Consider the following 27362-nt stretch of genomic DNA (forward strand, 5'->3'; position numbering starts at 1 on the left):
CATTGATGTCGTCAAAGTCAGGGCCTGATCTTTTGAAACATTGACAAAGTGGAGTATTTGAGCCTGGGCCAACATTGGCTACTAAGAAATAAGGAACGGACTGCAATAGAAAAAAGTTCTATAGTTCGGCGCAAATGTTAAAAAATAGCCTGGAGTTTCGGTATTGGTAACATGAAATACAGGGAACATTGGGCGGGGATGACGACATCGACTTTAAGAATGCAGACACGGAGAACATCAGCCGAATCGAGATTAAATCTCGATTTGGCAGAAAGAGATGGACGCCGTGCTCAGCGCGCACTGCGCAAACACGTGTGGAGTCGCAGGTATTGCCATCGTTTTGGCAAGCTGTGGCGACGGGTCTGGGATCAGTTGCCATGCGTTTGGAATCAGACAGTGATTTGATGTGAGAACACGTACAGTGATATTGAGCGCTGAAGAAACTGCTATCGGGCTTTTGAAGCAAAGCGGTGTACATGTAACCATTATGGTGGGGACGAATACTACCCGAGAATATCCAAGTAACGGTACCTGCCAGTGAAAACATTGTTCGATGAGTATCCGTGTTACCATGAATAAGGATAGCGCTCATATCAAATACACGGAACGCATAGATCACCGGTGAAGGACACAGCTCGGTTGATAAAATTAAAGCCTGCCAGTGGTGCAACAATATTCAAGCAAGTGATGTTAGAGACGATGTGTAGGTTTGCGAGTGGTATAATCACTTACTACCAGATGATCACATAGGTGGTACACTGCTCTTTACACTGCGGAAAGTGGTGCGGGCTCGTATCGCCTTTGATGAAAAGAGTCCCAGTATGACGTTGCGGTGGAATCATGATGAAGGTTTGATCCGAATCGGCTTGATCTACGAAGATTTGATGTTTAAACTAGTCAGCGTCAGTTTTTTCGGCGCAGACTGATCACCGCTGCGACTTGGAAAGTTCCGCGGGAGCAAAAATGGTTATCCATTTCAAATGGAAAACATGAACAAATACTGTAATACCTGCCAAGAAAGGCTTAGCTTGAAGTCCCGGGGCCCGATTTGCTACTTGCATTCAGATACACTGAGCATGGTGCAACCACATTATTTCTGTATAACATCAAGAGTCGCTTGCTGTGTCGAATAAATAACCTTCTTTCATTCCTTCCTTCATTTTAGACGACTCACGACACAATTTCACAGTCCGAAAAGCTAATCGACCGTGACGGTGAGCGGCAACTGCCAACTGACAATGAGCACACCTCCTTCCAGCACTACATCAGGTGTCCCCGAAGTTCGTCTTAGCTCATCTACCTCATCGTCACCGCATCCCCCAACCCGATCCTTATCCGGTGCAGACGAGAATCAATCATTCTCCGCTCTCCCTCCAGAGCCTGTCCACAGTGTGTCATCCCCAGGAGATAGCACCGTCCATCTATCTCGTCACGATGACTGTGCCAGGAACTCGAATCAAATCACAATCAGGTCCAGTTTCTCCGCAGGTGGTGGAGGACATGGAAGTAAGAATATGAGTGCGCGCACGATTGCTAACATACCTCGTGACTCCATTCTTCTGTCACCGGCCAATACAAAATTTGATACATCCCCTACACCATCTGTCATACTTACTCATCATCACCATGATAACGGAAAGGCCTCATCGGCCCCGACGTCACCTATGGAGAGGGTGTCACCTCCGGCGTCTCTTGTGCCTGTGTCGTCAAGCGAACACTCAGACTTGTTTCGTTACTTGCGACGCCAGCATCATGAACCCCAAGGAGATACACCGCCGAATGGGGTACCGAGGAAATGGTGGTCACGTTCACCTTCGAAGGAGAGAGGAAGGTCTGTCTCGCCCTCAAGAGGGAGAAGTGTCCCCTTCCTTAGAGGTATATTCAGAGACCCGGTAGTTTTTTCGCCCGGGTCGGACTCCAATCTCTCGATGCCGAATGATTTTACAGAACGGGAAACTCCACTTTCTTCTTCGTTGCCCAACCATATGTCTCTTGCTCCTTTGTCCAATAACCTTCTCTCTTTATCCCGTGAGGATCTTCAAATCCGCGATCTCGATGAGAAGAACTCCAGCGATGAAGATGGAGGGAATGAGCATTCGCTTTTGCTATCCTCTCCCGAGGCTACTCCTGCCGCCCTTGTATCGCCCACTCTCCCCGTTACTGCACACATGTACCCGCAGACCCTCAAGTCACTAGGTATAGGAATTGAAGAGGGTCTGCGGAGGGATGACATCGAGAATAGCTATTGGCCGAAGCTATTCAGGATGTCTCCCAAGTCGTCTCCCAAGTCCCTTGGTGCCGATTTAGGGACAAGTGGGTCCGCAAACGAGACTAATCTGCAAGTTGAAGAGGGTCTTGTTGTCTCAATGGAGGCTTGGGACGGAAAGTCCCTAGATGTCCCTCCTTCGGTCATGTCCCTTGGTGCATCCTCACCTACGAAAGGTAAAGCACCTGGACTACCGAATCCGGCAGTGTCTTCGACATTACCTCGTATGTTCTCTTAATTTTCTGTGATACTGGTGTCTCTAACCCCGTCAGAAAAACGCTCTAATCCCGGGAAAGGTAAGGGGAAAGCCCAAGATGCACCCCACAAGGAGCCTTCCACCTCTACACCGCAAGCTCAAAGTAAACACTTGGAATCATGGTTTGACAAGTTCACACATCGTCAAAGTGCAAAAGATCAGGAGAAGGAGAACAAGGAGACTGATAGTTGGCTTCGAACGAGGGAGGTGAGTTCTATCTATTTTGTACCTTATAAGCACCCCGTCGTCTTTAATCCCGTCCTTGCTGGATGGAAACTTCAACCAAAGGATTCGGCGTTTCTCCTTTCTTTCGTTTAAGATCAAATTCGTACTCATGTGTATCATTCCAAACAGAATGTATCCTTAGCGTTGAATGCTGTCCTTTCTACTTCTGAGCTCGCACAACTGTCAGAAACAGGAAAGGCATTTGCGATGGAGGGTCATGCTGCTCGTACCACCGCTGAGCAGGACAATGGTAAAGATGTGAAGGCATCTTCCAGTACCAAGAAAGGTGCTGTGACCGAGACTTACCAGGGTACAGAGAGTAAGATTGGGACCAGCCAGAAGGCTTGGTTGACGGGTGAGTTCTCATCGCGTGAAGTTGGATTTCACTAATTCCATTCTCTTTATCAGTGAAATCCACAGCAACGTTTGTCTCACCTATGCTTCGAACCTCCCTCATGATTCTTGGTGATGTCGCCAAACTTACACCTATCCCTGGGCTCCATGAAGCTGCGAGGATTTTGCTGGCTGTATGGGAGGCCGTGGACGAAGTCGAGGTAAGTGTTTGATTTCATTTTGATTTCCATCATTCTTTTTCGGGAGTAGAGTTTGAATAGAACTTACGTGGTTTCAACAGACCAACCGCCTGCAATGTCTTCGCCTTACCGAACGCTGTGCGATGGCGATTTACTCTGTGCGCGCTGAGATCGCGGATGCTGAAAGGGACATGCAGTCTCAGCAAGGTCAAAATGGAGGTGTTGGTGTTGTGGGGCTGGCAGAGGAGATGGAAGGTCCAGTCAGGAAGCTGAACGAGTGCATTGAGATGGTAAGTTCTGCTGTGCTTTAATTTTGTCACGGATCGAGCAACCGTTTTGTTTGTCCTATGCTTGAGCGCTAACACTCATTCTCTAGGTATACAACTTCCTTCTAAAGCTCAATCGTCGTCCATTCCTCAAGCGGTTTTTGCGTAGCGACGAAATCCAGGAGGAAATTCAAGCATGTGACAAGGCGCTTGGGGATGCAATGCAGATGTTTAGCGTGAGTGTCATCTTTGCTTCCGTTTTCTGTTAAAGTCCATCTAACTTTGACTTGACATAGATTTCAATCCAAATAAGAATCCTCAAAGAATTCAAACGCTTCGCGAGGGATACGCGTCTTGATGCTGGGCACTATGCGCAGGGGCCTACGCCTCCACCTATATATGCATCTCCTCTGTCGCCGACCCTACCCATTTCCTTAGACCGCACCCCAACAGTAGGGACACCAGCACTTCCAGAATCGCACGACATTCTCCCAGCGGCATCTGGGCTGAGCAGGAGTCCTCCAGCACAGAATCCACCATTGTCCCCACTTCAATCCGTACAATCACAAACTAACGACACTGATCCACCCCCCGACGCGCCGATCTCCCCTCTTACAGAGCTTCAGGACCTTCATGTTGTCGAAAACGCCTCTGACAGAGAACAAGACCGTGCACTATTCCGCAGCACACTCCAACGTGCTATTAGTGCTCGAAGGGATGCTGAGGTGTTACAGGTACTAGAAGTTCGCCCTGGAGAGGTGCCTGAGGCACTCAAGGCGCTTCGGAGGGCTGAGGAAGCGCTGAGAGGGGAAAGAGAAGCTAATGAAAGAAAAGGAGGAGATGTAATCGACGAAGGCCTGGAGAGAGTGTTCATGGAGACTGGGATTGAGGCTATGACGAGGTTGAGTAGTGTTGCTGTACAGAAGGCAGAGGATCAAGATGTAGATGTTCCCTGGGATTTACCGCCTTGGACTATTACCCGGTACGTCTGGTTTCAGATCAGTTTTGGTGGAGTAGACTAAGTTAATGATATTTTTCCAAACAGCTACGAAGTCGACCGCCTCACCATGATTGGTAGCGGCTCCTTCTCCAAAGTCTACCTAGGTAGCTGGTCCGGGCGGCGTGTCGCCATCAAAGTCCTCTCCCTCCACACTCCTGCACCCCTCTTCAGAAAAGCGGTGGAGATATGGAGGAAACTGAAGCACGAGAACGTGTTGGGAATGTGGGGTGCGAGCAGCGCACAAGGCGAACGACCGTGGTTCATAGTGAGCGAGTATTGTAGCGGCGGGAGTTTGGTAGGGTGGTTGAGAGAGAGGAAGGGGAGGATCGGTGAAACAAGCGCTGGGGCTGCATTGACTCCTCCCAGTGCAGGTGCTAAGGGAGATGTGGATCTTCTCCGGTGCATGCACCACATTTCGAAGGGGATGGTGTACTTGCATGATCAGAATGTATTGCATGAAGACCTCAAGGTTAGTATTGATCGTTCCTTGGTCTTCAGGTCTGAGTTTGGAGTATGTAGGCTTCAAATGTGTTGGTGGATGATAACGGGCGGTGTGTCATCTCTGACTTTGGGCAGAGCGAGATGAAGTGGGAGGCGTCGAGGAAGCCCATTACGAGTGCGTTTACCTCGTCTCCCTTCTATCCTTCTTCCTTTGACTGAGGCTTCATGTAGACGGGATGTTGCGCTGGCAAGCACCAGAACTACTCAATGGACCCATGAAATTGTCGACAGCTACAGATGTATATGCGTTCTCCATCTGCTGCATCGAGATTCTCGGCATGGGCGACCTTCCGTACGGACATCGCGACGACACGCTTGTTGCATTCCTTGTCAATTGTGAGTCCCGACCTATACGATACACACTTATTAGTAACGCCTTCACAGACCAAAATAAGCGTGCCGAGATTCCCTCGACACCCATCACTTCACTTGTGGAACCTCTCATTCAAGAATGCTGGGTTCGCGACCCCGAGCAACGCCCTACGTTCACACACATTGCTGCGACGCTCAAGCGACTTCGTAAGCATCAAGGAGGGGTGGAGGAATCCCCTATCCCAGTGCAGGCTGAGCTACTTTTGAAAGCTTGGTCAGACCCGCCCCACCACTCGCCGAGCATGCATCCTCTAGAGCTACCAGAGACGTCTCCGTCTACTCTGCAGGAAGGTCAAGTCTTACTGGACGATAACTTGGATGCCAGTGTGGGAGACGAGTTTGGTACTGCGTCTGAGGGTACGGGAAGACTCGTTCCTGGTGACGCGGAGTTGGTGTCAACAACATCACGGGAATCACAGCCAAAACCCTTCTGTCCAATCGGACAGCCGCGCAGCAATCCATCGTATCATTGGGAACCCACCGTGGATTCTCATACGGGCAATATGGAGATGCCCGAGGGCAAGTATTCAGGGATTGCTATCTATACGCCGACTCGCAAATTATCTTTGGCAGAGACCGATTCGATGAGTAGTACCTCGTCGCATCTCACGTCAAGTCCAGAAGCTGAACACAGCGCGTTGGAGGAGGTTCGTCGTCGTCGTCGTCGTTCGCCCCATGTTGCCTTGGACAAACCATCTCTACCAATGGATGAGCAACTCGCAGAGAGGAGAAACGAGTTGCGGTTCAGGTCATTAGCACAGTTGAGCCATGACTTCCATCATTCTCGTATGTCTGTTTCTCTATGTTATAACTGTTCTTGGGTGTTCTGGCACTGATTGAACATGTGGTTTCGTTGGCAGTTACCTTACCTCTTTGGTCACCTTCTCATGTCGAGCTGGGCGCAGTGGGATATCTCTCTGCACCAAAAGGGGAGTTCATTACGCTCTTTAATGCCATGAAGCCCCATCAAACAGCGGGGAGCAAAGTCACGAATATACCTTCGCTGGGCGGGTACCTCGAGGGACCTATTCGTATTGGGAAGAAGTCTGATTCAATCCGTACGATGACGCAGAGAGGGCTTGAGCTCATTTCCGGGTTGTTGACCTTCCCGCTGATAGATCGTGATGGGTCATATTCGTGAGTGCACAGCAGGTATATTTTTGACCGGTTTGTTTTAACCACGCACGTTTAGGGAACGCATTTCGAGGCGCCACCCGTTCCCCCTTCGAGCGGGCCATAAGGCTGCATTTATCTATGCAGAGTCGACGATGTACCGATTCATAGAAGACCTCGCAGCACCGAAAGACTGGTTTAAGGCTAATGTCAATACCATTGTCAAGGAATATGCTCCCCATCATCCCATTCAGAAAGAAGACGTTATTTTGGGTGAGTATCCCTGCCCTTGCTATTCATAGTCGAGAGTATACCGACTTTCCCCGATAGTTTTCGGTACTTTGTCTGCACCGGAATATGCGCTCTTCGTGAGCCATTCTCATCCAAATGGCCAAGCCCATTTCAATGTCTTTTCGGATCGTCAGAGTGGTCGACCATGGGGCACCTTCACCACAGATACTGAGTACCCTTCCGATGAGGGTGGCCCCTCATACATTGAAGAGATACCCCGAAAGGCAGTGTTCGCGAGCAAAGTGTCGCAAGTGCGGCTAAATGCTGGATCCAATGACAAGGACTGGGACACGTTGGTGTTAGCCAGGCTCCGCTTCCCCACGGATGCAACTGAGCCTACTTCACTGTAAGGCTGAAACTCGACTTATACCTATCATTATTTATTAATCCTGTCCGGTTTTCGTCGACTGAGTATCACTTAATCCTCGTATTGTATCGCTATATCTTATGGACCGTTATGAGTCTTGTTTTACTACATGATTGGTTTCTCTCACCTGGATATTTAATTTACTGCTTCATGTATGTACGATACCCATCAACTGAACTTCTGGATCGTCCCCCGCCAGTGACTCGGCAGCTTATGATTTCGGGGTAACATATCCGAGTCGATGAGACAAGTTTGTGTGTTTGGTTATGCCTGTCACGCCAGACGCGGAAATATTCACGAACGTGCACTCTGCTTGCTGAGAGTCGCTATGCATAGACCTGAGGTCAGAGTCGCCTAATCCTCCGAAGGTGCCTCTTTTCGGACAATCATGATGTTCTGTGATAAAGTAACCAGTCCGAGCGAAGAATTGAAAGGATACGCAGCCTTCTTATCTTTGGCCATGCCGCGAGCTGCGCATTGTGTAGAGTCACTACTGTCCCTGTTCTATTCCTGCATTCTAAGACAGCTTTCCTCGTGTCTTGCCGATACCTTGGGAAGGAATCACTGATTATGGTTGAATGGTGAGCCTGTACGATGTATAATCGCGGCCTAGAGTGTTATTCTTGTTTGCATGGTACGAGAGACGAGCCAAAGTGCTTACAGTACGTAGTACGTCACGAAAATGAGTGACTGCAACATTATGTGCCAAGTAAGGAAATATCGGAACTAGTACTATGCTTCAAGTTGCATGTCACCGATTGCAACAGCCTCTGATTAGCGCTCAGCCGGCAACACTTGGTTGAACCAGAACATTCACATGCACACCCGAGGTGCACATGGTCACCATCTGGACTCTGGCAGCAGTAGCACAGGCTACCACCTACTACCACGGTATGTAATTTTTCTCGCCTATCTCAGGCTTTTGTTCAACTTTTGCCAAGTTGAAGTTCAATTGACGGTATGTACTATGTATGTCATTGTACAACACCGCAGAAACCGCCGCTTCGAATCGGACATCGCTCTGATAAAAAACGGATAGGCACTGTTGACATCGTTTCATGACAGCCGGCGGCTGAGTTGGATATCTTCCTACAAATATTTATAGCCTCGGCTGTGGGATGCAATTCTCAGGACAAGAGGCCAGGTTTACATGTTGGACTCCTGTGAGCGTGTCATGATTTCAAATCTCACTCACCAAACGCTTCTGTCTTTTTTCGACCAGCACTTTACAATGAAAACACTTTCAAAGTCTTTGATCGACCTCATAGTATGTCACGTTAGTTATCACGAGTCTATCTGTTTCATGAACGGTGCTCGTAGTACTACATCGTCACGGTATGTTCGATGGACGAGCCAAGGGACTCGTCAGCTCCCAGCAGTCAGGACAGCCTGACTCAGTAACTCCGGTTACGGGCCATTCCAGCTTATCGGCAATTTTAGACCTTGGTCGCAAACATATCATTAGCGAGTCATCCACACCACGATGGGCTAATTTGAGGACGCTGCGGCGTGCATGGCAGGAATTCTAACCCGGTACCTACTTGAAAGAAATGATTGCAGTGCCGTGGCGTGTATAAGGCTCCCATTGCTCAACGTTCAACGTTAACAACACCCACCAACTGGAGGCCATTCCTCCGTCACAATGTCCTTTGGCTCTGTGTTTGCTACAACTAGTAAGTGCCTCAATATGAAATTTCCCTCGGTGACTTCTACGAATAAGTGCGTCAACAGCACCAATTAGTGTTGGCCCGTACCACTACGTCCCTACAGAGTGGATATGTATCCTTGTGAGTTGTGGTGTTTGTGTTGTTTGCATCTATTTCACATTCTTCCCTAGTTCCTGGTATTGTACAGTATCTCAACCGGTATGAATTTCGACTGTTGACGATGCACGGTCATGGCTTAATATTTTTAGTCCTCCACTTGGGCCAGGCGGTCAAGTATAGACTGTGGTGGATGATCCCCACAGCGACCTTCGCGGGTATCCTGGAAATTCTAGGATGGAGTGCCAGGTTATGGTCGAGTCGGAACCCCAAGCTTTTGACGCCTTATGAGATGCAGTAAGTGTTCATCCAGCAGGAATCACTCGTATGCACACTTAAACATCTTCGCTGCAGGATCGTTGGCACTATAATAGCACCTACTCCGCTTGTCGCAGCCAACTTTATCATCCTTGGCAGGGTAATTACTCAAATTGGACCCCAGTACAGCCGTCTAACCCCAAGGTTATGTTAGTATTTTTCTGATGCTTCTAGCATTCGATTACTGATTTAGTGCAGATACCATCGTTTTTTGTTGCTTTGTTAGTGTCATACATTCAAGGGGTGTGAATCCTTCATATACCTCCTCTTCCTAGGACATTGTTTGCTTGATTGTACAAGCTGCGGGAGGCGCATCTGCTGCGCACGCCGCCAATACGAAGACAAGCGCTTCGATGGTATGCACATCATCCCATAATTTGTCTGACGTTCACATCATCGAGACAGGGCGCGAACATTATGCTAGGAGGAATCGTTGCTCAGCTTTGTGCGTGATGAGTGGTTCTGTATGCTTCTCTCACTGACATTCACGACCTTGGTTTTCCAGTTGCAATAGTGGTCTATGTCGCTTTGGCGGTTGAGACTCTCTTGCGTTTGCAATATAATCTACCCTTCCGCTACGTTGAACAGCGTCGCATATCGGAGAAAGGCCCACGTACTGTAAGTAAGAGCTTGCGACTTATGCTTTGTGGCATGGCGTTCTGTACCCTTTGCATCTTCATTCGGTTAGTATTCAGCAAATCTTTTTATCAGCAGTTATGATATGCTCAAATTCGTCCTTAGATCGGTGTACCGTACTGTGGAGCTCGCCGATGGATGGAATGGGCCAGTGATTTCGACGGAGCGCTACTTCGGTACGTTGTCACTATCTTCACCAGGAATACGCCGCTGACAATGCTGTAGACTGGCTCGATGGTGGCATGGTAACTCTCGCCATCTACACTCTCAATTTCTTTTACCCAGGTATCTTGGTGAAGAAGGATAATCCTATGACTCACGCTTCACAGCAATCTATCGACGAAGAAGCTAGTTCGACCAAGACCTAAAACATTGAGTGCTCTTGGATTTTACTACGAAGAGACGATGGACCGTCGTAGAGCAGTTGTCAGGACGTTCTTCTATACTACTTCCCCTCACGTATCTACTTAGTACCTTGTGCGATTGTCGAACATCTCTGGCATATCTTGGCATGTCATAATAACGCCTGTTTTCTGTTTCCTGCCAGCTGTCATACCGGCGACTCACATTCTCTCACTTGAGATTCCACTGTGCAGAAAGATTTAACGCTAGAAACTTGAAGGATCTAATATGACTAAGTAGTATGCTCGACTGGTCTAATTAATTTCCTGAAATCTAAGTACTCGAGCCGAGTCAGGCAGAAGACGACTCTGTAAACGAGTTGAGTACACAAGAACTTTAGTCAACATTCTAGTCGATGAAGAGATAACAAAGTATACGAAAATAAGATAGCTAGAGCGCAAGAACATGATATCAGAGTCATTTTCACAACAGATCGCATATCAACAGCTTGTATATGTGTACCAGGCGATAGGAACACGACGTGAAACTACACACCAATATGAACGAAAACCATCCTCTGCTCCAGCGGAACTTTCGTCTTCACAGCGTGCGTAGCACGGTTGAGTGCCCAGGCCGCCTTTGTACAGTCCATCACACCACCATCCTTCGAACCTCTGAACATATTCTCATAGAAGGCTTTGACGATGTGTTTTGCAACAGAGTCGTCGACCTGCCACAGCGTCCCAATGACGCTCTTGAACCCTGAAAACTGGAGACCAGCCGCGAGGTGAATCACTTCGTCGGGAGTCTCTTCATCCCCGACGGCGGTATGACATGCTGATAAGAACGCGAACTCGGCGTGAGGAATATCTCTTTCCATGATATCGAGCAGCGTCAGATTTTCGTCTCTCATGACGAAATGTGAATTGTAAGGCTGCTTTGGGTCCTGCTTGCCATGACAAGCTAGGTGCACCCAGGTGTTCTGCTCCAAAGCTTCGAGCGCACCTGCTCGTGTGGCTGCATCTCCAGAAATACTAGTGTGTTTGGCCGTCGCAGGGACGAGCTTATGGACAAGCTCGAGCTCGCTGTCAACAGTCAAGAGCGCCTTCCCTTTCCCTGCACCCGGTTGACCCTGTCCGATTGTCACGAAGGAAGGAATGATACGCTTCTTCATCATCTGTCTAGATCTGACCAGAGCCGAAAGTGTCGGGGTGTAAGAGCACATGTAGAGATCCTCCAGACACGGCTCCTTAGAGCCATCTGGGTTGGTTCGAAACGGGTGAGCTGCGTGGAGAGGAATGGAGGTGAAAGCTGCCGTTGGACAAAGCCAGATTCGAGAGTAGTATTTTAGTGTGAGGTCATGCCGGAGGACGTTGACGATGGGTAGCATGATCTCGTCCCATACTGTCCGCAAGAGGATTATTAGATCGTTTCGCGGCACTTTTGGGCCCAGGGCAGATGCGTGTCGTATTGCCCTGGCGAAGCGATCCTTGAGATTGGTCAGATCTGCGAGAGCGACAGACGGCAAGGGAACATGATGGGGGTCTCCTGACGTCGGGACGATGACGGCGCTACATGAGTATTGACTCGCAACGAGGATGATGACTGGGCCCTGGCGCGCTGCCGCTTGTAGGTCTGCATACAGAGGTGGGAGTAGGAACCGCGAAAACGCCGGAAGGTCACGTATTTCAGCGACTGCAGCTTCCCATTGCCTTGTAAGTCTCCTATATTCTGTTGCTGCCCGATCAGCAGCAGCTCTGTCGCTGATTGTCGCAGAACTCTGTGCGGCATTGGAAACGAGCTTGCTCAGCTCTAAATAACTGTGCGCTAGTGCCGGATTTGCTGACTCGAGGTCTTCAACTGGTGTCCTGAGTCGAGATGCCAGCGACCATTGCTGCCCACGACCCTGCTCTGCGAGTTCGACTGCGTGCCGTAGATTGCCATTGCGGATAGCGCACGATGCTGCATCTACGGGCAGCGATCTGACACCATTGAAGGCAGCAGCAGCTTCGCGTCGTGAAGTTGCCGAAGACCGTGTTGCCAAATGAGCATCCAGAAGCTCAAAAAATGTCGAGTAGGCTTCCAGCGCGGATCCATGACCATGCTGCTCCGCTGCAACGGTCCAATTAAATGCATCAATGATGCGTTCTGGGAACCCTTGAGTAGAATGTCTTGATGCGAGTCTGAAGTTCTCCATTGCAAGCGACAAATCAGCAGGGTCATGGAAAATCTGGTAACGAGACAGATAGGCCTCCTGCAGCCACCCGTAGCTGAAAAACCTGCCCGGGTGTAGTGAAGACAGAGCTGCCAATGATTCTTGACAAATGGTAATGGCCTCCTCGACATCTTCGGTCTTCTGAGTTTGCGTAAAACGAGAGCAGAGCGCCGAGCTCAAATTTAAAAGAGTCTTATGGCGCTCTGGATTGTCAAGCCGCTTTAACCGAAGGGAATCGCGATACTGATCAATAGCTTCGTTGAGATCCTCGCTAACTTGCGATTTGTCATATCTGTTTTGGAGCGCGAGTGCAAGGTTGTTAAGGGTGGTGTCACGACGTGGATGCCCAGGCGGGCACAACGTCAGGGCCTCGTGATAAAGACTGATGGCTCGTGTAATATCATCAATGTCACCGCGTTCGTTGAAACGGTCGACGAGGGCACCCCCTAGGTTGTCCAGTGAGCAATCACGAGATTCGTGCCCAATAGGGCACATGTGCAGTGCTGCTTCATACAAAGAGATGGCTTCGTCGAGATCACTAGTATTGCCTTGGTGCTTAAAGCGGGACATGAGTGAATGAGCCAAGTTGTTCAGGTAGGTATCACGGTCAGCATGTCCCTCAGGACACAGAGACACGGCTTCACGACAAAGCTGTATGCTCGTGTCAAGATCATCGATGCTGCCGTGCTGATCAAACCGTGCTTTAACTGCTCCTGCAAGCTCGTCGAGGGTTCTGGGACGAAGTGGATGGCCCACAGGACAGAGCTCGAGCACGACTCTTCGAAGGTGGATGGCTTCATCGGATGCGTCTGTTGGAAGATCGCTACATTCGTCGATTACATAATCAACACCATTTTTTCCTGCTGTGATGCTACGGAGGTACGTGCCCTCTGTACATAGAGGCAGTAGCTCATGATAGAGTTGGGCGGCTTCGTGGACGTCACGAGCAGTACGTGTCCTGGAGTGGCGCCAAGTCAGCGCTTCAGTGAGGTTATATAGTGATAAGGGATGATCGGGATGGTGCTGCGGACGCAATGCAAGGGCGTCGCGGAAGAGGGAAGTGGTAGTATCAATGTCTTCGACATCGTTTCGGATGTAGCCTTTGAGGAGAACCCAAGCGAGGTTGGTGAGAGCCGTTGCGCGGTCTGGATGGCCGACCGGACATTGGTTCAGAACCAATTGAAAATGCTTTACAGCATCATTCAAGTCAGAGACCCTCCTACTTCTCACGTATTTCGCAAGTCGTGCGTAGCCCACATCTGTCTCTCGAGCAATTTCGCAGTCTACGAGGGACTGCAGTCGCAATTCCGTCAGAAAAAGCTGACAGGACGGAGTTCGGGGTCGCTCACATCGAACAGTGCGCAGTTTTCATCGTCGCAAGCATGTACAATGGTAACCTTCAGTGTGATGGAAGGTTGGACACCGTGCACGGCTGGGAAGGATAGATCTACGAGATGTCAGTATATATGCATGAATGAGAAGCGAGTCACTCGCCGAATGGCTCATCTCCATGATCGAGTACCTCATCCCACGGCATTTGAAGTTCCCCGATGACCTCTCCACCGCCTAGCATTCGATCAAGCTCATAGGACGCCCTGATCTCCACTGACAATGCAGGTGAGGAATGTGATGGTCTATAAACCAAAGATCAGTTCCCGCATCACATCAGAAAGTTTCCATCGACTTCACAGAGTTATAGTATCCGCCCACGCTACAGATTTATCGGATGATAAGACACCGATGGCCGATTTCCAGCGTCTCCTCAAGTCGACATCGACGGACACGTAAATACCGGCAGGAATGCGCCAGGAGGGGACTCGAAGATCCTTTCCACTGATCACTGTAGATCGAGTGTGAGGATGATGAAACAGATACGAAGTTAATAATGGAGGGACTCGCCTTCAAGTCTGATATATCGTTCTTCTAGGCTACTGCGTGTGATTGTGGGATGAAACAAACAACGAACGACACGCAGCATCAGAAATTGAGATAGGTTCAAAATGAGCAGTAGGAGAAGGCAGAGGGTGGGTGGAATGAGTCGGACTGTAGATGGAGTTCGGCTGAGAGAGAGATGAGGTTGAGGGTTCAGGCCACGCTGCACGTGTATTTCCATGTGGTCGAGGGCTGGAGTCGGCACGATAGACGCTGATATGATTGCACTAAGCGCTGGGAATCGAGATCACTGACCAGGATTAGCTGAAGAATCGATGTCATGATCAATCCTCAGCGAAAGTGGCCTCCCAAAGTTGAAGGGGACATGCAAATCTTACGGTTATTGCTGCTCCTGGACCAGTATCGCACCGCTCAGTTAGCACACGAAGGAGAAAATGCAGAATGGAGTGTATTTCATAGGGCAACGGTAAATGCAAACGATGTTTACACCGCTGAAAATAGTGCACAGAAAAGCCGAAAGATTCTATACGACTCGTCCGATTGAGGTGACGGTGCCACAGGGAGAGGATGATTTTGCCTGCACCGAGAAAAGAATATCGGCTTCGAAAGCGAGAATGCAACCAACTGTATACTCGTTCAGTGGAGGACAAACGAAGTATTGAAGAAGCTACAATTGCTACCGGATTCACCCACCACCGAGAGATATCAAACGGAACCCTGCAGGAGAGGAATATCCACTGTAGATGGCACTGCATGAACAGGCTAGCAGTCCACCATATAGGAAAGCCATGGAGGTAATGGAGACATATTTTGGCCGAGGGCATGGTCATTGGCGCTGGTGTGGCTTGAGTCGCTTGACTGAAAAATGGCAAGGGTTACCAGGACAGGATCGTTGCGGTAAACATGTAAATGTCTCGAGAGTGTGCACTTCAATGAGGGAGAGGGGTTGTGCTTGAGGTAAGGATGATGGCATGTGGTGCAGAGTGATTGTTGAGTCAATTGTGAAAGAAAGAGGGTAAAGAGGGAATCACCAAATATGGGGTGCATCTCGTGGAACGGCCCGTCGATTCCAATCGCGCAAATGAGACAGGTGGTGCGGACGGCTATAGCGTAAATCCTTGTACACTACGTTCTCCTCGGACTGCATGAAGTACATTTGGAAAAAGGTTGGGCGAGAGAAGAGATGTCGATGAATGATGATCTGAATATGAGCATATTCAGACTCCATATAGAAAAATAGATGTGTAGATACCTGTTCGCACAATGACCTTGAATGTAGAGACCGGGCCCATAGACCGCGTCACGTTCAGTGGTTCACATGCATTCATAGGTGGCCAACATACCTCAAGTTCTTGAACGTGCGAAATGCGAGACATGCCAGATCACCTTTTCTCCTGTTCCCACGGCGTTTTAGACCTAGTTTCTGTATATCACTGCATGAAACTTTTCAAGGCAGCAAAGCCAGTGTACGACCTTCCTGAACTGCCATCTAATGATGGACCATGCTTCTAATTTGGTATTGATTGGTCGAGTGTCCATCGCAGAAGGTCTTGACCGCTTGAAGTATGACTGCAAGGCGAGCCTGAGAGTCGGCTTCACAGGCCCAGCTCCTAAGTACTATCTAAGTACTCAAGCAGAAGACGGGACTGCAAATGAGTCAATTCCACAAGAACTTGGTGAAAATTGCAGTCGACAAACATACGACAGAGCATGCGAAAACGAGATAGCTGGAGCGCAAAAATATATCAGGCCAAGTCATTTGTACAATAGCATGAATGTTGATCGCGAATCAACACCGTGTAAATATTATGTACCGCACGATAGCAATACGACGTAGAACTACACACCAATATGAACAAAAACCATCCTCTGCTCCAGCGGAACTTTCGTCTTCACGGCGTGCGTGGCACGGTTCAGTGCCCAGGCCGCCTTCGTACAATTCAAGACACCTCCATCCTTCAAATCTTCGAACATATACTCATAGAAAGCTTTGACGACGTGTTTTGCGACAGAGTCGTCGACCTGCCACAACGTCCCAATCACACTCTTGAACCCCGAAAACTGGAGACCAGCCGCGAGGTGAATCACTTCGTCGGGTGTCTCCTCATCTCCGACGGCGGTATGACACGCTGATAAGAACGCGAACTCAGCCTGCGGAATGTCTCTTTCCATGATATCGAGCAGCGTCAGATCCTCGTCTCTCATGACGAAGTGTGAATTGTAAGGCTGCTTTGGGTCCTGCTTGCCATGACAAGCTAGGTGCACCCAGGTGTTCTCTTGCAAAGCTGCGAGCGCACCTGCTCGAGTGGCTGCGTCGCCAGAAATAGTAGTACGTTTCGTCGTCGCAGGGACGAGCTTATGTACAAGCTCGAGCTCACTGTCGACAGCCAAGAGCGCCTTGCCTTTCCCTGCACCTGGTTGACCCTGACCGATTGTCACGAAGGATGGAGTGACACGCTTCTTCATCATCTGTCTAGACCTAACCAAAGCCGAAAGTGTGGGCGTGTAAGAGCAGATATAGAGATCCTCCAGGCATGGCTCCCTAGAGCCATCTGGGTTGGTTCGAAACGGGTGAGCTGCGTGGAGAGGAATAGATGTGAAGGCTGCAGTTGGACACAGCCAGATTCGACAGTATTTTAGTTTCAGATCATGCCGGAGGACGTTGACGATGGGTAGCATGATCTCGTCCCATACTGTCCGCAAGAGGACTATTAGATCATTTCGCGGCACTTTTGGGCCCAAGGCAGATGCGTGTCGTATTGCCCTGGCGAAGCGGTCCTTGAGATTGGTGAGATCTGCGAGAGTGACAGATGGCAAGGGAACATGATGCGGGTCTCCTGACGTGGGAACGATGATGGCGCTGCATGAGTATTGGCTCGCAATGAGGATGATGACCGGGCCCTGGCGCGCTGCCGCTTGCAGGTCTGCGTACAGAGGTGGGAGCAGGAACCGCGAGAACTCCCGGAGATCACGTATCTCAGCTACGGCAGCTTCCCATTGCCTTGTAAGTCTCCTGTACTCTATTACTGCCCGATCAGCAGCAGCTCTGTCGCTGATGGTTGCAGAACTCTGGGCTGCATTAGAAAGGAGTTTACTCAGCTCCAAATAATTGTGCGCCAGTGCCGGATTTGCTGACTGGATGTCTTCAACTGGAGTCCTGAGTCGAGATGCCAGCGACCATTGCTGCCCACGACCCTGTTCTGCGAGTTCGACTGCGTGTCGTAGATTGTCATTGCGGATAGCGCACGATGCTGCATCTACAGGCAGCGATCTGATATCATTGAAGGCAGTAGCAGCTTCGCGTCGTGAAATTGTCGATGATCGCGTTGCCAAATGACCGTCAAGAAGGTCGAAACACGTGCTGTAGGCCTCCAGTGCGGACGTATGACTGTGCGTCTCTGCAGCGGCGACCCATCTCCGGGCTATTCTGATACGGTATGGAAAGCCCTGAGTAGGGTGCCTTGATGCCAGTCTGAAGTTCTCCACTGCAAGAGACAAATCAGCAGGGTCGTGTAGAATCCGATAACGAGACAAATAGGCTTCCTGTAGCCACATGTAGCTGAAGTACCTGTCCGGGTGCAGTGAAGATAGAGCCGCCAATGATTCTTGGCAAAGAGCAATGGCCTCCTCAATATCTTCATTCTCCCGAGTTTGCATGAAACGAGAGCAGAGCGCCGAGCTCAAATTGTAAAGAGCTCTATGGCGCTCTGGATGGTCAAGCCGCTTTAACAGAAACGAATCGCGATACAAATCAATGGCCTCGTTAAGATCGTCGCTGACTTGCGATTTTGCATATCTAGTTTGGAGCGCGGAAGCAAGGTTGTTAAGCGTGGTGTCACGACTTGGATGCCCAGGTGGGCGCAACGTCAGGGCCTCCCGATAAAGGCTGATAGCTCGGGTCATGTCTTCGATGTTGCCGCGTTTGTTGAAACGATGGACAAGGGCGCCCCCTAGGTTGTCCAGTGGGAAATCACGATACTTGTGCCCAACAGGACACAGGTGCAGTGCTTCTTCATACAAAGAGATGGCCTCATCGAGGTCGTTAGGATTGCCTTGGTGCATGAAGCAGAACATGAGTGAAAGAGCCAAGTTATGCAGGCGGACATTGCGGTCAGTATGTCCCTCGGGGCACAGAGACACGGCTTCACGACAAAGCTGTATGCTCGTGTCAAGATCATCAATGCTGCCGTGCTGATCAAACCGTGCTTTAACTGCTCCTGCAAGCTGGTTGAGGGTTCTGGAATGAAGTCGATGGCCCAGAGGACAGAGCTCGAGGACGACTCTTCGAAGGTGGATGCCTTCATCAGATCCGTCTGGTGGAAGATTGTTGCATCCGCCGATCACACAATCAACACCATATTTCCCTGCCGCGATGCTACGAAGGTACGTGCCCTCTGGACAGAGAGGCAGTAGCTCGTGATAGAGTTGGGCGGCTTCGCAGATGTCGACATCAGTACTTTTGCTGGAGTGGCGCCAAGTGAGTGCTTCTGTGAGATTATATAGGGATAAGGGATGATCGGGATGGTGCTGCGGACGCAATGCAAGGGCGTCGCGGAAGAGGGAAGTGGTAATATCAATGTCTTGAACATCATTTTGGATGTAGCCTTGAAGGCAGGCCCACGCGAGGTTGGTGAGAGCTGTTGCGCGGTCTGGATGGTCGACCGGACACTGGTCCAGAACCAACTGAAAATGCTCCATAGCATCGTTCAAGTGAGAGACTGTCTTGCTCGTCGCGTATGCAGCAAATCGTGCGTGGCCCACATCTGTATCTCGAGCAATCTCGCAGTCTACGAGAGACTACAGTTGGTGTTCCGTCAGCAAAGCTAATAGGACGGAGTCTGGGGTCGCTCACATTAAACAGTCCGCCGTTTTGATTGTCCCAAGCATATACAACAGCAACCTTCAGTGTGATGGAAGGTTGGACACCGCGCACGGCTAGGAAGGATAGATCTACGAGATCTTAACATATGTGCATGAATGAGAAGCGAATCACTCACCGAAAGGCTCATCTCCATGATTGAGTAGCTCATCCCACGACATTTCCAGTTCCCCGATGACCTCTCCACTGCCTAGCATTCGACCAAGCTCATATGACGCCCTGATCTCCACTGACAATGCAGGCGAGGCATTTGATGATCTATAAACCGACGATCAGTTCTCGCATCACGTCAGAAGATCTCCATGGACGTTACAGAGTTACAGTATCCACCCACGCTACAGATTCATCGGATGATAGGACACTGATGGCCGATTTCCAGCGTTTCCTCGAGTCGACATTGATCGATATGTAGATGCCAGCGGGAATGCGCTCGGACGGGACTCGAATATTCTTTCCGTTGATGACTGTAGATAGAGTGTGAGGATGATGAAACCGATACAAATATAATATGAGGGACTCGCCTTCAAGTCTGATATATCGGCTTTCTGAGCTACCAGGCATGATATTGCGACGGAGTAAAATGATGAGGATCGAGGATGGGTAGAGTGGTGGACGGAATGAATGGGAAGGGAAGTTGGGGGTAAGGATATGGGGACTGCTGATAGAGTTCGGCTAAGTGGGAGATTGACGCTCAGGGTCAGGTCACGCTGCACGTGTATTTCCAAATTGTCAGTGGATGATCGGCACGATAAACGCTGGTATGATTGCACAAGCGCCGGGAATGGAGATTACCAGGATTAGCAGAAGAATCCGTTAGAGTAGAGAATGTCATGAGCAGTTTGCGGCGAAAGCATCTTACTACTCAGTTAGCACGCAAAGGAAAAATGTAGAACCGAATATATTTTGTAAGGTACTGACTGACAAAGGCAAACAATGTTTATACCGCTGAAGACGGCGGGCAAAGCAAAGTCGAACGATTCCATACCACTCGCCCGATCGAGCTGACAGTGGAATGGAGTGAGGGGAGGGGGAGGATGATCTTGCCTGCATCGAGGAATGAGAAAAGAATATGACCTTCAAAAACGAGGATGCAACGAACCATATAATTATATGATGCTCGTTCGGTGAATGAGCAAAATGTTGTGACTGCTGTTGGAATCACCCATAGCCGGGAGTTATACCTTGCAGAAAAGGAATATCCACTATATGTGGCACCGTATGAACCAGCTAACAGGTCCATCGTACTGCAGGGAAGTCTTGAAGGTGATAGAAACAAAATTTGGCCGAGAATATGAGCAACAGATACCGAAATATCTCAAGTTCTCTCGGTACACTTTCTTTCCGTTCCCACGGCATCGTCTTACGTCACAGTTTGCCGCTATTTTCAACAATTAATCATTTTCAATCCTCGAGTATCGACTTGGCTGTAGCCTACCTCCCCAATAGCCTGACAATCATTATAGCAGGTCCCGTCGTCATTAACTTTTAAATTTACAAATATGTTCGACAAATCTCATCCTGCACACTGAAACGCATGCATGAATTGCTACGTTGAAATTTCGAATGGCACACCATGATTATCTGATACTCTGGCATTGGCACTGGCTGTGGCTGTTTCTGTTCCGAGTTGTAATATCAGTCTGAGAAGTAGGTGTTCCTTCAAGGGATTAATTGCTGGAATCTCAGAGACCAATTATTGGATATCAGTCTGCCCATTCCAATAGCATAGAGATGCCGCTGACCTGTCAACCGTCGGAGGGGTCGTGGATTGGTTGGTGCTCTCATCTCACCAGTGTACTTGTCTCCTCCAAAGCTCAGCGCTCAGGCTCAATCTGGGACAATGTGCGCATCGAGGGCACTGATAGTCCAAACTGATACCCCCTCTCGCTCAGTACCTCCAGCCACGCCCTCCCACTCGCTGTATTCACTCTCTCCCGCACTGAGTCGCCATCTGCTCTTGCTCACTCTTGGTGTCCAGCTATTTTCGCCCGCTCTCGGTATCCGGCTATTCACTATGGGTCTGCAGATACTCACCCACCGGGTCTGTCAGTGCTGGTCTGATGCTGCTAGTGTTCAATTATTTATCTAGTGCAGGTACCATCGTTTTTTGTTGTTGATCCTACATATCACCCTTCCTCCTTGGGTATCATTTGCTTGATTGTACAAGCCCGCTGTGCATGCTGCCAACACGAAGACAAGCGCTTCGATGGTATGTACTCCATCCCGTCGTTTTCATCTGTCATTCACATAATCGAGACAGGGCGCGAACATTATGCTAGGAGGAACTGTTATACGTGATGATTGATCCTGTATGTTTCTCTCATTCAAATTCACAACCTTCGCTTTACAGTTGCAGTAGTGGTCTATGTCGCTTTGGTGATTGACTCTTGCGTTTGAAATATAATGTACCCTTTCGCTATGTTGAGCAGCCTCGCATATCGGAGAAAGCCCGATGCCAACGTGCTGTGAGTCAGAACTTTCAACTCATGCTTTGTGGCATGGCGTTCTGCACCCTTTGCATCTTCATTTGGTCAGTGTTCAACGTACTCTGTTATCAGCCGTTACCATGTACTCAAGTCCGTCCTTACATCGGGGCACCGTACTGTGGAGCTCGCCAATGGATGGGCTGGGCTAGTAATTACGACAGAGAGTTGCTTTGGTGCGTTGTCACTATCTTCGCTAGGAATACGCTGACAATGCTCTGTATTGGGTAGACTATCTCAATGGTGCCATAGTTACTCTCGATACTTACGCTCTCAGTCTCTTTCACCTGGGTGTCTTGGTGAAGAAGGAAAATGACTCACGCTCTACAGCAAGCCATTGATGAAACTAATGCGATCTAGATTGAAAATTTTGATCACTCTTGGATTTTCCTACGAAGAGACGAAGGACCATCACATTTACTAGTAGAGCAGCTGTTAGGACCTTCCTCTACACTGCTTCCACTCAAGTATCTACTTACCAGCGTGTGCGATTGTCAGACATCTCTGGCACATCTTAGCATGTTATAATAACGCCTGTTTTCTGTTTGCTATTTCCTAACTCCCATTCTCTCACTTAAGAATTGAATTGATTGTCCCTGGGAAGAGCATCTCACCTGCGTCGGAGCTCCCTCTGAATGATAGTTCCCTATGAGCAGACCCAAACCTGCTCATAACTTGGCACATAAATTAGCATTGATTGAAATTAATCGAGCTTCCGTGATGCAAAACTCAACACTTAAAACGTAAAGAATCTAGTAGGCCTGACTGGCCCAAATCCCACTATCTAAATACTCAAGCCTGTCAAAGCCCACTCCAGAGCTATCAGAAGACAAGGCTGCAAACGAGTCGAGTATACAAGAATTTCGGTGAACAGACTCTAGTCGACAGCAATATAACAGAGCATGCGAAAACGAGATAGGCTATAGCTATAGTGCAAGAATTTTTTACAACAGTAAGAAAGAGGATCGCAGATAAACAACTTGTGAACATGTACGAGACGACAGCAATACGATAATATAGATCTACACACCAATATGAACGAAAACCATCCTCTGCTCCAGCGGAACTGTCGTCTTCACGGCGTGCGTAGCACGGTTCAGTGCCCAGGCCGCCTTCGTACAGTCCATCGCACCTCCATCCTTCAAATCTGGGAACATCTTCTCATAGAAGGCTTTAACGATGTGTTGTGCGACAGAGTCGTCGACCTGCCACAGTGTCCCAATGACGCTCTTGAACCCCAAAAACTGGAGACCAGCTGCGAGGTGAATCACTTCGTCGGGAGTCTTCTCATCGCCCACGGCAGTATGACACGCTGATAAGAACGCGAACTCAGCGTGCGGAATATCTCTCTCCATGATATCGAGCAGCGTCAGATCCTCGTCTTTCATGACGAAGTGTGAATTGTAAGGCTGCTTTGGGTCCTGCTTGCCATGACAAGCTAGGTGCACCCAGGTGTTCTGCTGCAAAGCTTCGAGCGCACCTGCTCGTGTGGCTGCGTCTCCAGAAATAGTAGTGTGTTTGGCCGTCGCAGGGACGAGCTTATGGACAAGCTCGAGCTCGCTGTCGACGGCCAAGAGCGCCTTGCCTTTTCCTGCACCCGGTTGACCTTGTCCGATTGTCGCGAAGGATGGAGTGACGCGCCTCTTCATCATCTGTCTGGATCTGACCAGAGCCGAAAGTGTGGGCGTATAAGAGCAGATGTAGAGATCCTCCAGGCATGGCTCCCTAGAGCCATCTGGGTTCGTTCGAAATGGGTGAGCTGCGTGGAGAGGAATAGATGTGAAGGCTGCAGTTGGACACAGCCAGATTCGACAGTATTTTAGTTTCAGATCATGTCGCAGGACGTTGACGACGGGTAGCATGATCTCGTCCCAAACTGTCCGTAAGAGGACTATTAGATCGTTTCGCGGCAATTTGGGGCCAAGGGTAGATGCGTGTCGTATTGCCCTGGCGAAGCGGTCCTTGAGATTGGTCAGATCTGTGAGAGTGACAGATGGCAAGGGAACGTGATGGGGGTCTCCTAACGTCGGGACGATGATGGCGCTGCGTGAGTATTCACTGGCAATGAGGATGATGACCGGGCCCTGGCGCGCTGCCGCTTGTATGTCTGGATACAGAGGTGGGAGCAGGAACCGCGAAAACGCCGAAAGATCACGTATTTCAGCAACCGCAGCTTCCCATTGCCTTGTAAGCCTCCTGTACTCCATTGCTGCCCGATCAGCAGCAGCTCTGTCGCCGATTGTCGCAGAACTCTGTGCGGCATCGGAAACGAGCTTGCTCAGCTCCAAATAATTGCGCGCCAGTGCCGGATTTGCTGACTCGATATCTTCAACTGGATTCCTGAGTCGAGATGCCAGGGTCCACTGCTGGCCGCGACCTTGCTCTGCGAGTTCAACTGCGTGTCGTAGATTGTCACGACGTATGGCGCACGACGCTGCATCTACAGGAAGTGATTGTGCACCACGAACAGCAGTTGCAGCTTCACGCCGTGAGATGATCGATGATCGTGTCATCACATGGCTGTCGAAAAGCTCAAAGCACACTTGGTATGCTTCTAGATCAGATTCATGTTGATAGACTGTTGCTTGGCGAGCCCAGTGAATAGCTTCCACGATGCGTGCCGGAAATCCTTGAGTAGGGTGCCTTGACGCCAGTCTGAAGTTCTCCACTGCAAGATACAAATCAACAGGGTCGTGTAGAATCCGGTAACGAGACAAATAGGCCTTCTGCAGCCACCTGTAGCTGAAGCACCTGTCCGGGTGCAGTGAAGACAGAGCCGCCAATGATTCTTGGCAAAGAGCAATGGCCTCCTCAACATCTTCATTCTTCTGAGCTTGCGTGAAACGAGAGCAGAGCGCCGAGCTCAAACTGTAAAGAGTTCTATGGCGCTCTGGATCGTCAAGCCGCTGTAACAGAAGGGAATCGCGAAAACAATCAATGGCCTCGTTAAGATCCTCGCTGACTTGCGATTTGTCATATCTGTGTGTAAGCGCGTGGGCAAGGTTGTGAAGCGTGATGGTACGACCAGGATGCCCGGGTGGGCGCAACGTCAGGGCCTCGCGATAGAGGCTGATGGCTCTGGTGATGTCTCCGATGTCGCTGCGTTTGTTGAAACGGTCGACAAGGGCGCCCCCTAAGTTGTCCAATGAACATTCACGAGATTCGTGCCCAACAGGGCGCAGGTGCAGCGCTGCTTCATGCAAAGTGATGGCCTCATCGAGATCATTAGTATTGTCTTGGTGCTTGAAGCGGGACACGAGTGAAAAGGCCAAGTTGTTCAGGTAGACATCACGGTCAGCATGTCCCTCGGGACACAGAGACATGGCTTCACGACCAAGCTGTATGCTCGTGTCAAGATCATCAATGCTGCCATGCTGATCAAACCGTGCTTTGACTGCTCCTGCAAGCTCGTCGAGGGTTCTGGGACGAAGTCGATGGCCCGGAGGACAGAGCTCGAGCACGACTCTTCGAAGGTGGATGCCTTCATCGGATGCATCTGTTGGAAGATTGTTGCATCCGACGATCACATAATCAACACCATTTTCCCCTGCCGCGATGCTACGAAGGTACGTGCCCTCTTGACAGAGAGGCAGTAGCTCATGATAGAGTTGGGCGGCTTCGCAGATGTCTGCAGCAGTATGTTTCCTGGAGTAGCGCCAATTCAGCGCTTTGGTGAGATTATATAGGGATAAGGGATGATCGGGATGGTGCTGCGGATGCAATGCAAGGGCGTCGCGGAAGAGAGAAATGGTAGCATCAATGTCTTGAACATCATTTTGGATGTAGTCTTGAAGGCGAACCCACGCGAGGTTGGTGAGAGCTGTTGCACGGTCTGGATGGCCGACCGGACACTGGTTCAGAGCCAACTGAAAATGCTCTACAGCACCGTTCAAGCAAGAGACCCTCTTGTATCTCACGTATCTGGCAAGTCGTATGTGGCCAGCATCTGTGTCTCGAGCAATTTCACAGTCTACGAGAGACTATAGTTGGCGTTCCATCAGCAAAGCTAACAGGACAGAGTCCGGGGTTGCTCACGTCAAACAGTGCGCCGTTTTGATCGTCCAAAGCATGCACGACCGCAACCTTCAGTGTGATGAAAGGTTGTATACCACACACGGCTGGGAAAGATAGATCTACGAGATGTCAGTGTATGTGCATGAATGAGAAGCGAATGACTGACCAAATGGGTGATCTCCATGATCGAGTAGCTCATCCCACGACATTTGAAGTTCCCCCATGAACTCTCCACTGCCTAGCATTCGACCAAGCTCATAGGAAGCCCTGATCTCCACTGACAACGCAGGTGAGGAATGTGATGATGGTCTATAATCCAAGGATCAGTTCTCGCATCACATCAGAAATTATCCATGGAACTCACAGAGTTATAGTATTCCCCCACGCTATAGATCCATCAGATGATAGGACACTGATGGCTGATTTCCAGCGTCTCTTCGAGTCGACATTGATGGACACGTAAATGCCAGCGGGAATGCGCTCGGACGGGACTTGAAGATTCTTTCCGCTGATGACTGTAGATAGAGCTTGAGGATCATGACCCTGATACGAAGGTAATGTGGAGGAACTCACCTTCAAGTCTGATATATCGGCGTTTTGAGCGACGAGGCATGATGTTGCGATGGAGCAGATTGATGAGGGTTCGAAGACGGGCCGAGTGGCGTGGAAGGAATCAGCGAGAAGGAAGGACGGGGGTAAGGATATGGGGACTGCAGATAGAGTTCTGCCCAGTGGGAGATTGAGGCCTAGGGTTCAGGTCACGCTGCACGTGTATTTTCATATTGTCAGTGGATGTTCGGCACGATAGACGCTGGTATGATTGCACAAGCGCTGGGAATGGAGAAACACCGACCAAGATTAGCAGAAGAATCTGTGCTAAAGTAGAGAATATCATGAACAGTTAGCGAAAGTGGCCTGCCAACGTTGAAAGGGACGTGCGAGTCTCAGGGTGATTGCTGCTCCTGGACTCGTATCGTACTACTCAGTTAGCACGCAAAGGCAAAATGTAGAATTGAGTATATTTTGTGAGGTAATGACAAAGGCAAAAAATGTCTATATCTCTGAAACGGCGCGCAAAGAAAAGACGGATGATTACATACGACTGGTCCAATTGAGCTGACAGTGCCATGGGGGAAGGATTATCTTGCCTGCAGCGAGGAATGAGAAAGAACAAGGCGAGAATGCAACCAATTATATTCTCGTTCGGTTGACAGTGATTGATGATTGATGCGGACGAACGAAATATTGAGGAAGCTGTGACCGCTACCGGATTCACTCACCGCCAAGAGATAAGAAACAGAACCCTGCGGAAGAGGAATATCCGTTATAGGTGGCACTGCATGGATAAGCTGGCAGGTCCAAGTGTAGGAAAGCCTTGAAGGTGACGGGACCATACTTTGACCAAGGACATGGTCATTGATATTAGTGCGGCTTGAGGCTGCAGAATGGCAGAGGTTACAGGAGCGGACCATTGTGGTAAACACCTGAATGTGGAGCTTCGACTTGAGGCAAGGGTGGTGTCAATTGAACAAAGTGCGGAGTGACTGTCGAGTCAATGGTGAAAGAAACAGGGTGAAGAGGGAATCACCAGATATGAGGCGTATCTCGTAGGAGATGGACGTGGACTGT

The 27362-nt window shown here is 49.6% G+C and overlaps 9 protein-coding genes across 9 annotated transcripts; 5 read left to right on the plus strand and 4 right to left on the minus strand.

Annotated features, from left to right (window-relative positions):
• The first annotated feature begins 1044 nt into the window (after positions 1 to 1044).
• HD556DRAFT_725640 (uncharacterized protein) lies at positions 1045 to 2986 on the plus strand. Its single transcript, XM_041311431.1, has 2 exons — positions 1045 to 2729; positions 2877 to 2986. The coding sequence occupies exon 1, from the start codon at positions 1239 to 1241 to the stop codon at positions 2502 to 2504; it is 1266 nt and encodes a 421-aa protein (XP_041157362.1). The 5' UTR covers positions 1045 to 1238; the 3' UTR covers positions 2505 to 2729; positions 2877 to 2986.
• Positions 2987 to 3184: 198 nt separating this feature from the next.
• On the plus strand, positions 3185 to 7173 carry HD556DRAFT_1242283 (uncharacterized protein; the record flags this gene model as incomplete). The annotated part of the gene is made up of 11 exons (XM_041298267.1): positions 3185 to 3301; positions 3382 to 3570; positions 3657 to 3782; positions 3843 to 4528; positions 4592 to 5015; positions 5066 to 5099; positions 5219 to 5383; positions 5432 to 6205; positions 6280 to 6556; positions 6612 to 6805; positions 6863 to 7173. The coding sequence occupies 11 exons, from the start codon at positions 3185 to 3187 to the stop codon at positions 7171 to 7173; spliced, it is 3297 nt and encodes a 1098-aa protein (XP_041157363.1).
• An 853-nt stretch (positions 7174 to 8026) lies between these two features.
• On the plus strand, positions 8027 to 8719 carry HD556DRAFT_1310610 (uncharacterized protein; the record flags this gene model as incomplete). Its single annotated transcript, XM_041300434.1, has 5 exons — positions 8027 to 8081; positions 8132 to 8148; positions 8296 to 8353; positions 8413 to 8457; positions 8511 to 8719. 5 exons carry the CDS (start codon positions 8027 to 8029, stop codon positions 8717 to 8719), a joined length of 384 nt encoding a protein of 127 aa, XP_041157364.1.
• Positions 8569 to 10452, plus strand: HD556DRAFT_725663 (RTA1 like protein). The gene is made up of 11 exons (XM_041311432.1): positions 8569 to 8863; positions 8922 to 8977; positions 9028 to 9055; positions 9106 to 9250; positions 9308 to 9420; positions 9470 to 9492; positions 9547 to 9627; positions 9677 to 9716; positions 9777 to 9954; positions 10013 to 10083; positions 10133 to 10452. The coding sequence occupies exons 1-11, from the start codon at positions 8833 to 8835 to the stop codon at positions 10273 to 10275; spliced, it is 909 nt and encodes a 302-aa protein (XP_041157365.1). The 5' UTR covers positions 8569 to 8832; the 3' UTR covers positions 10276 to 10452.
• Positions 10453 to 10500: 48 nt separating this feature from the next.
• Positions 10501 to 14649, minus strand: HD556DRAFT_725686 (CHAT domain-containing protein). The gene is made up of 5 exons (XM_041311433.1): positions 14364 to 14649; positions 14154 to 14304; positions 13959 to 14098; positions 13814 to 13911; positions 10501 to 13757 (listed from the first exon to the last, which is right to left on the minus strand). Exons 1-5 carry the CDS (start codon positions 14575 to 14577, stop codon positions 10797 to 10799), a joined length of 3564 nt encoding a protein of 1187 aa, XP_041157366.1. The 5' UTR covers positions 14578 to 14649; the 3' UTR covers positions 10501 to 10796.
• A 138-nt stretch (positions 14650 to 14787) lies between these two features.
• On the minus strand, positions 14788 to 15697 carry HD556DRAFT_1391528 (uncharacterized protein). Its single transcript, XM_041303566.1, has one exon. It carries the CDS (start codon positions 15402 to 15404, stop codon positions 15120 to 15122), a length of 285 nt encoding a protein of 94 aa, XP_041157367.1. The 5' UTR covers positions 15405 to 15697; the 3' UTR covers positions 14788 to 15119.
• Positions 15698 to 16017: 320 nt separating this feature from the next.
• On the minus strand, positions 16018 to 19953 carry HD556DRAFT_725754 (CHAT domain-containing protein). The gene is made up of 5 exons (XM_041311434.1): positions 19758 to 19953; positions 19550 to 19700; positions 19355 to 19494; positions 19210 to 19307; positions 16018 to 19154 (listed from the first exon to the last, which is right to left on the minus strand). The coding sequence occupies exons 1-5, from the start codon at positions 19795 to 19797 to the stop codon at positions 16197 to 16199; spliced, it is 3387 nt and encodes a 1128-aa protein (XP_041157368.1). The 5' UTR covers positions 19798 to 19953; the 3' UTR covers positions 16018 to 16196.
• Positions 19954 to 21076: 1123 nt separating this feature from the next.
• HD556DRAFT_1310613 (uncharacterized protein) lies at positions 21077 to 22060 on the plus strand (the record flags this gene model as incomplete). Its single annotated transcript, XM_041300435.1, has 6 exons — positions 21077 to 21277; positions 21331 to 21445; positions 21587 to 21612; positions 21666 to 21701; positions 21772 to 21895; positions 21951 to 22060. The coding sequence occupies 6 exons, from the start codon at positions 21077 to 21079 to the stop codon at positions 22058 to 22060; spliced, it is 612 nt and encodes a 203-aa protein (XP_041157369.1).
• Positions 22061 to 22741: 681 nt separating this feature from the next.
• Positions 22742 to 26346, minus strand: HD556DRAFT_1528974 (CHAT domain-containing protein; the record flags this gene model as incomplete). Its single annotated transcript, XM_041309394.1, has 5 exons — positions 22742 to 25699; positions 25755 to 25852; positions 25900 to 26042; positions 26098 to 26248; positions 26307 to 26346. 5 exons carry the CDS (start codon positions 26344 to 26346, stop codon positions 22742 to 22744), a joined length of 3390 nt encoding a protein of 1129 aa, XP_041157370.1.
• Between the last annotated feature and the right edge of the window lie 1016 nt (positions 26347 to 27362).

Source organism: Suillus plorans (genome assembly GCF_016647745.1).
Source record: "Suillus plorans strain S12 chromosome Unknown HD556scaffold_50, whole genome shotgun sequence".
In the NCBI taxonomy this organism is placed as follows: Eukaryota; Fungi; Basidiomycota; class Agaricomycetes; order Boletales; family Suillaceae; genus Suillus; species Suillus plorans.